Raw genomic sequence first — 10,000 nt, 5'->3', positions numbered from 1 at the left:
GCCTCTCAGACCCACTACCTCTCAGATCCACTGCCTCATTCTCACTACCTCTCAGATCCACTGACTCACTCACTGCCTCTCAGACCCACTGCCTCATTCTCACTGCCTCTCAGACCCACTGACTCATTCTCACTGCCTCTCAGACCCACTGACTCATTCTCACTGCCTCTCAGACCCACTGACTCATTCTCACTGCCTCTCAGACCCACAGATATCTGAAGAGTTATTTTGTTTAACCCAGTGAGGCCAGTGGGTGGAGCTGCTGAACAGATGGAATATAATAGAACAAGAAGAAAACTAGACAGAGAGAACAAAAGTTCTCCGTGACAATGCATACTGATCCTCATCTTGAGCTCACACACACACACACACACCTTTGAGGATTCCCCTGTGTTACAGCACTATTAGGACTAATTACAATCACCTCTACTGAACATAAAAATCTAGAAACCGTAAAAGAAACCGTGATGAAAGTAGTGAAGTGTGTGTGTGTGTGTGTGTGTGTGTGTGTGTTACCTGCACTGTTGAAGCCACATCCCAGGAAGAATCCTCTGACTTCCGGAGCTTCGCCCATCAGTGGCTTGTGATCTGCAGTGAACGATTCTGAAGAACAAAAAACATGGTTTTAATATTAATATTTTTTATTTGAAATAAGCGCTCCAATGAAACGTGACCCAACAGATGAACACTGACTCTCACTCACTGTCTGGAGAGGATTAAGTCTTCCCCTGATGCCATTTATTAACACATACTGTAAGTGATTCAGATTTACAGACTGACTCATTGATTCACTGAATCATGTGACCGGCAGTTGAATGGTTTATGTGAAAAGATTAATATTCCCTTAAAGAAAAAACATTTATTTAAGGAAAATAAAAAAAGAAAACTTTACAATCTGGTAAACAGGTTTGTTTTCCATGTTACATGTTCTGGTGTTGCTGCCTGTTGGGGTAGAACCCAAAGCCGTATTTACCTGCAACGCGTGTGGACGTGACCCGGAGCTCCTGCACTGTGACAACAACATTTCACACCTGTCAGCTCCAATCAGAGACAGTCGCAGGTGCAGGAGCTCCAGCTTCATCCAATCAACACGCACACAATGAAGTCAGCCAATCAGCAACATCATGTGTATGAGTAAATTACATGCGTGTACCTGGTCCACAGACAGTGGATTTGATACCAGTCCGTTCCAGAGCAGGAACACGGTTAATGGCTCCCTCGATGTGCTGCATGAAGACGTCCCAGTCCAGGTCAAACAGGCTGAAGGCAAATTTATCAGACACCTGCACAACAAGAACACAGACTTCTATAGGACCTATAGGACAGACACTCAGACATCCACAGACAAACACAGAGATCCAGAGATGATCACAGACATCCACAGACACGACCACAGACATCCACAATCCAGAGATGGTCACAGACACAACCGTAAACAAAGATCCAGAAAACACAAGCACAGTCACAACTAAAAACAGCCCAGGACATAACCAGAGACAAAAACATACAATTACAGACACGACCACAGACACAACCAGAGATAACCACAGACACCTACACACAACCTCTGATGAGTCACTCACACACAGTCACGATCACAAAAGACAACAGCAGAAAACCAAAGATGTGCAAAATATAAAGGTGGATGACCTCAGACACAACCAGGAGCACCGTAGACACTATATCACAAGACCAGATATCACCCACAAATACACAAACACAATCACTGTCACAGAATCTAACAGACACAACTACAGACCACAAACACATTCAGACATAACCACAGACAACCAGACACCCAAAAGACCCAAACAGTAACAGACACATTCACAACCACATTTACTTTAACATTTAATTGAAGACAATTACAGACAATCACAGATGACCACAAACACAGACAACTACAGACATAACCACAAACCATCTGCCTGACCACACCCACAGCCACACCCACAGACCTGACGACACCCACCGAAACACCACCCACCGACAAGGCCACACCCATGACCCCACCCATCGACATGGCCACACCCACAACCACACCCACAGCTACACAAAGACAAGAAACCCAAAGCAGCAACCAACACAAGTGCATACAGATACCTACAGACAGGCAAAGTGAACTACAGACAGAATCGCACACTCGCTCACAACTACCTGCTGACAAACTAAACACAGACACCTGTGATTGTAAACCACAGACTGTCACAAACAGACAACACGTGGGGATGTGAACAGGCCCTGACAGACACCAGACCACTGACCTGACACACAGGTGGTCATCGAGTTGTCTGTGACACACAGTCTACTTCAAACTGTTTATCACAGACACACACAACAATCTGCACAGAGCACATCACACACACACACACACACACACACATCATGCTGTAAAAGACACAAATATTCTAAAAGTGAAACTTTATCCTGAGTGAGTTTGTGCTGCTGTCGTGACTGAAATTGGATAAAACTCCCACACGGTGACTGAAATTAGAAATGTGCAAACACTCGCACATCCCACCAGAAACACTGCAGCTTTAAACGCACTTTTGATTGTGACTGTGTCAGTGTGTGTGTGTGTGTGTGTGTGACATGTCCGTGACCCCCTGTAGGACACTCACCTCATCCCAGAAGATAGGGTTCTGCTCGTATCCTCCCACAGACAGAGCGTCACCCTGCAGACGGAGGTAGACCGAGGCGTCGTGGTCCCGCACGTTGGGCATGTTCTGTAATAAACAATTCAGTAAGGAGTTTAAACTTGTTTGTGTTTCTCAGTAACATGACACACAGCGATTAGATTTGTTTTCCTATCATTAACTGTAAAAAGACTGAATAAAGAGGGAAACACTGTTTATAGCCGAGAGGATAGAAGTGATGTTTAGCATTAAAATAAAACTATAAACAGACAAAATAATTTTAATTAAAAAAATCTTTAATTAATAATATACATTAGAATTGTTGGTAGATTACAGTGCATAAATAAACCACTTGGGGGCGTGCTGTTAGTGAATGATGACTTAGTGGCTCTAACTGTAAATTATTTTCCCATAAACATCTCGTCACACAGTGAACATTATCTCATTATTCCCTCGAGACATTTTCACTGTGAACAACAGTATATTATTCACATGACTTAATCCCTGCTGTGCACACACACACTTTATTTAAGAACAAACACTAAAGACATCATTATAAGAAACAAATCTTTAAGATGGATTAAAGACACATGACCCTACTCAGGACCCCAGTGTTTGCTCAGTCTGATAGTCCATGTGAAGTGCACACTAGTTTAAGGGCTTAATTATCTCAGATCTGAGAGCTTCTGTTCTCCCGATTCATCATCCAGCTCACATGGCACTTAACACACTGGGGACACGAAGAGTGCAGACGACTAGTGTGACGAAAGACATGAAACACAGCGGCTACTGTAACGCTCGGGGGTGGGGGGGGAATCTGGTGGACAAAGCTACTGAAACCAACACACACACACACACACACACACACACACATACACACACACACAGTCTCGCAGCAGGGAGGTTGCATAATGTTAGCTGAGGCTTTCAGCTGTGGAGAAGCACGATTTCACGGAGACTGTTGTGTTTTTGCTGGTGCAGTGTGAAAGATGTGTTATTGCATAAGGAGGGATAAGAATAACAGTGTCACTTTATTCTGAGACACTCGACACCCACCTACCCAACCACACACACAGTGAGACACACAAACAGAGAGAGAGAGAGAGAGAGAGAGAGAGAGAGAGAGAGAGAGAGAGACACACACACACACACACACAAACAGAGAGAGAGAGAGAGAGAGAGAGAGAGAGAGAGAGACAGAGAGACACAAACAGAGAGAGAGAGAGAGAGAGAGAGAGACAGAGAGACACAAACAGAGAGAGAGAGAGAGAGAGAGAGAGAGAGAGAGAGAGAGAGAGAGAGAGAGAGAGAGACGCACACACAGTGAGACACACACAAACAGAGAGAGACACACACACACTGAGACACACACAGTGAGAGCGACACACACAGTGAGACACACACACACTGAGACACGCACACACACTGAGACACACACACACACTGAGACACACACACACACTGAGACACACACGCACACACAGTGAGCCACACAGTGAGAGAGAGACACACACACACACTCAGTGAGCCACACAGTGAGAGAGAGACACACACACACAGTGAGACACACACAGTGAGACACTCAGAGGAGAAGGTACAGGGGAGACCTCTGCAGAGTAAACAGTACAGAGACGTTACAGACAGACACAAAGTTGAACTTTGGGAAGGTACAGAAAAGGGCACGACAGGTGGGGTAACAGATCACGTGTTACAGACAGGGCATTATAGAGAGGACAGCATAAACATTATTAGATGTGTTAGAGGACAAAGAACACAGAGGGAGTGTTACTGAGACAGGAAGGGAGGGGTGTTACAGTTACAGGTAAATAAAGTCACCTGAATCCCCTCAATCCTCTCAGTCACCACGTACGCATGATGCATAGCAACGAGAGGAACGTTCACGCCGGCCATCTCGCCCAGTTTACTGGCCCACACACCTGACAAACCAGAGGAAAGTTCATGCATTCATCAGTATTCATCATACAGCAAAAGCACATCACACACAGCCTCAGATAAATGACTGCGCTCATTAGAATACTAGGCCACGCCCACTATACCACTGACCTCAGCTTGGTCCCATCAGAGAGTTCAGATGCCTCAGTTACATCAGAACAAACACTTAAATCTACTTCCATACGGATACATTTAATAATTTACACCTTTCCTGAACACTACACCACGAGGGTGGGTTTGTGTGTGAATCTGCACACAATCACTTCCTTACACACCATCTGTGAATTGTAATGAATAATTAAATTTCCTGTCATGCCCTTAATCAGTCATCACAGTTTCAGTCTCTTAAGTCACTGATTACACACGGACGTAGTTCATCTCTGACTCCATTACATTAAAAGACTCTTTAAACGACCAGCAATAAGACAGCAGTTCAAACACTTGACCAATCAGACACAGGTTTTTATACACACAGATGGGATCAGTTTTAATCCCCATCCTGTGTTAAGAGCACCATCCAATTTGTGTAAGTGAGGAGCGCCCTCTTCTGGCCACACAAGAAAGTCCACACACAAACACTTCCAGAACCATCTCATTTCTGCTGATATTCTCTTCCGTGTGTCTGATATATAAGAAGAAATTTTTATTGGCAACATTGAGGGATTTAATGCATAAAAATAAAAACTTTTTATTTCGTTTACAATCATATTTTATTGGTAATTTTAGTTTTGCCATTTCGTAAATTTTTTTTGTATCTAATGTTTAAAATATTTGATTTATTTCACAAATCTAATTCACAAAGCCGACTCGACATAAAACTAATTATTTATTCAATTAATATTGCCACTATTTTATTCATAAAATCCTTAATAAGTAGCTTAATAAATATTGAAATAAATGATTACATTTCTATTCATTATTTTTTGTAGTAATCCTAACATAAAGTCACTTCTGCAATGTTAAAAGTTGATATAGTTATAAGTTAAAATTAAATTCAATTCATGAGATGATGTTAAATTAAAATCGAATGAAAATGAAGGCAGCTGATTGCAGTGTAGTGAAGTGTGTGTTGTGATATTCAGTAAACCTGCACAGTTCACCACACACGGAGTCTCAATGGTCCCAGACTCTGTTTCCACCGCCTTCACTCTCCTCACACCCATATGGTCCGTCTTCACCTGGATGCCCGTCACGGGGCAGTTCTCGATCACCTGTGGACAGGAAGTAGAATTATTTCATAGCTGCAGTCCAGTCTGGAACTCGTCTCGTACAGTATGAAGGAGCCTCCAGTCTCAGTGCCTTTATTACGCCTCAGGACACAACGCGTCTTTTATCTTATTCATTTCAGGAACCATCTTGGCTCATGGATGTTCCACAGCATTAAATAGAACTACAAAAACCAAAAGACGGCATGATGCATCATTCATTAATATGTAAATTATAATCAGTCATTAATTGTTGTGTAAGACGAATAAATATGGTAACGCTGCTTCATCACACCACAATGTAAATGCATTTTAATTTAACAACTAAATATTTATTACTCACATGACATCAGTTTAAAGTTGTATGTTTTCAAACATTGAAATAAAATGGAATTAAATCAAATCTGGCAACCCCAATGTAAGCCAGCAGGAAGCTCAACAGAATCATTTATATAGAGATGTTTGAAATAGATCAAGTTCCTTGTTTAAAGTTTAAAGGTTTTTGGGGTATAATAATGATCCTGAAGTAAAAATAAAGTTCCTGAGGTAAATTTCCTGAAGTAAAAATAAAGTTCCTGAGGTAAATTTCCTGAAGTAAAAATAAAGCTCCTGAGGTAAATTTCCTGAAGTAAAAAAGTTCCTGAGGTAAATTTCCTGAAGTAAAAAAGTTCCTGAGGTAAATTTCCTGAAGCAAAAATAAAGTTCCTGAGGTAAATTTCCTGAAGTAAAAATAAAGTTCCTGAGGTAAATTTCCTGAAGTAAAAATAAAGCTCCTGAGGTAAATTTCCTGAAGTAAAAAAGTTCCTGAGGTAAATTTCCTGAAGTAAAAAAGTTCCTGAGGTAAATTTCCTGAAGTAACAATAAAGTTCCTGAGTTAAATTTCCGGAAGTAAAAATAAAGATCCAGAGCTACGGTTTCTGCACTGATGGAAATGTCTGGAATAAAGTAAAAGGTAAATAAATGAATAATGAAAAAGTTTCTGTACACATTAATATTCTTCATAGGCAGAAAGATGTCTTATGATTGTAACTGTGAGCTCCAGTGTGATTTTGTGGTACCGTGGCTCCACGGGCAGTGGCTGCTCTGGACAGGGTGGTGCAGGTACCAGCAGGGTCCATGGTGCCGTCTTTGGGGACGTACAGCGTCCCGTACAAATCCCTGACGTTCATCAGCGGGTAAAGCTCTTTGGTTTCTGCAGGTGAGAGCACGTAGGACTCGATACCGTACACCTTCCCCAACTAGACAAGCAGAACCGGGACAATTCATAAATGAATAAAGCTGCAGATCAAACCAAAGGGACCAAAACCTTCAGATGTTCCTGAAGAACCACCACAAAACCAACAGATTAGTAAACAAATGTTATTTTTATGTGAAGAGAGCAAACAGGAGAAAGTAATCTTAGTCATGGAACATGTTGGTGTCTCAGAGTTCAGAATAAAACACAGCTGAGGTTCTGACATACAGACATGAGGCGTTTGTACTCGTCCAGTCTCTGTTTGTTAGAGGCGATAAACAGGCCTCCGTTCTGGATCCAGCCCGTCTCCAGACCCGTCTCCTCCTCCAGCTCGGAGCTGATCACGTTCCTCGTGTGGGCCAAAAGTTCCACCTCCGTATCACTCGGCCTCAACTGCCACAACAAACCTGAGAGACAGACAGGAGGAAGGTAAGACATCAAGGTCGATCACCTTCGTTCAGTGGGCGGAGCTAATCTCTTCTCATCTGTTTTTTCTGATTGATTTTAAAGGAAATAATTTCATAGTAAAGAAATGATTCGCTTTTATCTGTTTATTTATGCAGTGTTTGTGTGACTGGTCTCATCAACGTGAAATCCACCATCATCACATCCCAAATGTTCACTGCACAAGCTCCCTACAGAGGGAACAAAAATCCTAGACTAAAGTTCAGTCTAAAGTTTCTGAAAGAAAAAGTTAATAATCCGAAATTTCCAAAAAAAAAAAAAGTCTAAAGTTTCTGCATATAAAAAGTTCCCTGGACTAAGGAATGTTCTCTGTATACAAACACACACACTCTTCCTAAACACACACACACACTCTTCCTAAACACACACACACACACACACACACACACTCTTCCTAAACACACACACACACTTCCTAAACACACACACACTTCCTAAACACACACACTCTCTTCCTAAACACACACACTCTTCCTAAACACACACACTCTTCCTAAACACACACACTCTTCCTAAACACACACACTCTTCCTAAACACACACACACTTCTTCCTAAACACACACACACTCTTCCTAAACACACTCTTCCTAAACACACACACACACTATTCCTAAACACACACACACACACACACACACACACTCTTCCTAAACACACACACACTCTTCCTAAACACACACACACTCTTCCTAAACACACACACACTCTTCCTAAACACACACACACTTCTTCCTAAACACACACACACACACACTTCTTCCTAAACACACACACACACACTTCTTCCTAAACACACACACACACACTTCTTCCTAAACACACACACACACTTCTTCCTAAACACACACACACTCTTCCTAAACACACACACACTCTTCCTAAACACACACACACACTCTTCCTAAACACACACACACACACTCTTCCTAAACACACACACACACACTCTTCCTAAACACACACACACACACTCTTCCTAAACACACACACACACTCTTCCTAAACACACACACTCTTCCTAAACACACACACACACACACACACTCTTCCTAAACACACACACACACACTCTTCCTAAACACACACACACACACACTCTTCCTAAACACACACACACACTCTTCCTAAACACACACACACACACTCTTCCTAAACACACACACACACACTCTTCCTAAACACACACACACACACTCTTCCTAAACACACACACACACTCTTCCTAAACACACACACACACTCTTCCTAAACACACACACACACTCTTCCTAAACACACACTCTTCCTAAACACACACACACACACACTCTTCCTAAACACACACACACACACACACACTCTTCCTAAACACACACACTATCCCTAATTTTAAATTCTTTACATTCTGTAAATGTTAGCCCATACTAACCCCTACACTGTGTTGTGTACCTGCGGTGTGCCACGTCGTCCCTGCCGTCAGTCTGTCCCTCTCCAGCAGCACCACGTTGGTCATTCCCATCTTACACAGGTGATAGAGCGTCTGACATCCCAGACTGCCTCCTCCGATCACCACGGCGTCCGCAGCCCGGGGCAGGGGTTTGGTAGGTACGCTCAGGCCGTCCTCCTGTTTGAGAGTCTTGGCGTAGGGGACGCTTTTCTCAGTGGTGTGTTCACTCTGTACGCTGTAGCAGCGAGTGGCTGGACGGTAAAGCTGCCCTAAAGGACGACCGTATGCCACCGCACTCCGCACTGAGCTCCCCAAGAAGGCCATCACTCCTGAAACGACACAGACATGAAATGAGCAACAGCTGGGTAAATGAAGGCGTGAGCCATGAGCATCAGCTTACAGAAGTCACCGAGTGGCTCATATTCATGTCAATCATACAGCAACCTTCAAAATAACAACATTCAAAATGTGAATGTAATCAGGGGAGGCGCTGGGCTGGGGGAGGAGCTGAGCTGGGGGAGGAGCTAAAGGGAGGAACTAATTTCCAGGCCAGAAAAATACAAACATGTAAACTATCAAAGAAAAATGTCCAGCACATCCACTATAATATTGTCAGGAATTGACATTAGTTGTTCATATACAGTGTCTTTAATATGATCTGATTACTTCAAAATCACTTAAATTATACACTCCACTTTTACACAGCTCTGCAGGTCCATGTGGTGTATGATCATATGGAATTAATGTTTAATACCCACACACACACACACACACACACACACACACACACACATATACACTGCTCAAAAAACAACTGACAGACCACTTCTCAGTTCCTATGCTTTTTGGCTGAAGTTTTGGTCACTTTTGAATGCTGGTGCTTCCACTCTAGCGGTAGCATGAGACGAAGTCTACAGCCCACACGAGAGGCTCAGGTAGTGCAGCTCATCCAGGATGGCACATCAATGCGAGCTGTGGCAAGAAGGTTTGCTGTGTCTGTCAGCGTAGTGTCCAGAGCATGGAGGCGCTACCAGAAGACAGGCCAGTACATCAGGAGACATGGAGGAGACCATAGGAGG

At 42.9% G+C, this 10,000-nt stretch overlaps 1 protein-coding gene across 1 annotated transcript in view; it reads right to left on the bottom strand.

Moving 5' to 3' along the window:
• Nucleotides 1-10,000, bottom strand: part of sardh (sarcosine dehydrogenase) — a 28,438-nt gene that overhangs the window by 14,256 nt on the left and 4,182 nt on the right. Inside the window, exons 2-9 of the mRNA XM_060895881.1 lie at nt 8,924-9,250; nt 7,257-7,435; nt 6,853-7,032; nt 5,677-5,800; nt 4,473-4,573; nt 2,622-2,726; nt 1,154-1,283; nt 517-603 (exon numbers count right to left, since the gene is read on the bottom strand). Of these exons, the coding sequence (XP_060751864.1) occupies nt 517-603; nt 1,154-1,283; nt 2,622-2,726; nt 4,473-4,573; nt 5,677-5,800; nt 6,853-7,032; nt 7,257-7,435; nt 8,924-9,245 (1,228 nt within the window). The 5' untranslated portion in view covers nt 9,246-9,250. The remainder of the gene's footprint in view (nt 1-516; nt 604-1,153; nt 1,284-2,621; nt 2,727-4,472; nt 4,574-5,676; nt 5,801-6,852; nt 7,033-7,256; nt 7,436-8,923; nt 9,251-10,000) is intronic.

Source organism: Tachysurus vachellii, chromosome 20 (genome assembly GCF_030014155.1).
Source record: "Tachysurus vachellii isolate PV-2020 chromosome 20, HZAU_Pvac_v1, whole genome shotgun sequence".
Classification (NCBI taxonomy): Eukaryota; Metazoa; Chordata; class Actinopteri; order Siluriformes; family Bagridae; genus Tachysurus; species Tachysurus vachellii.
This window is presented reverse-complemented; position numbering and strand designations above follow the sequence as displayed.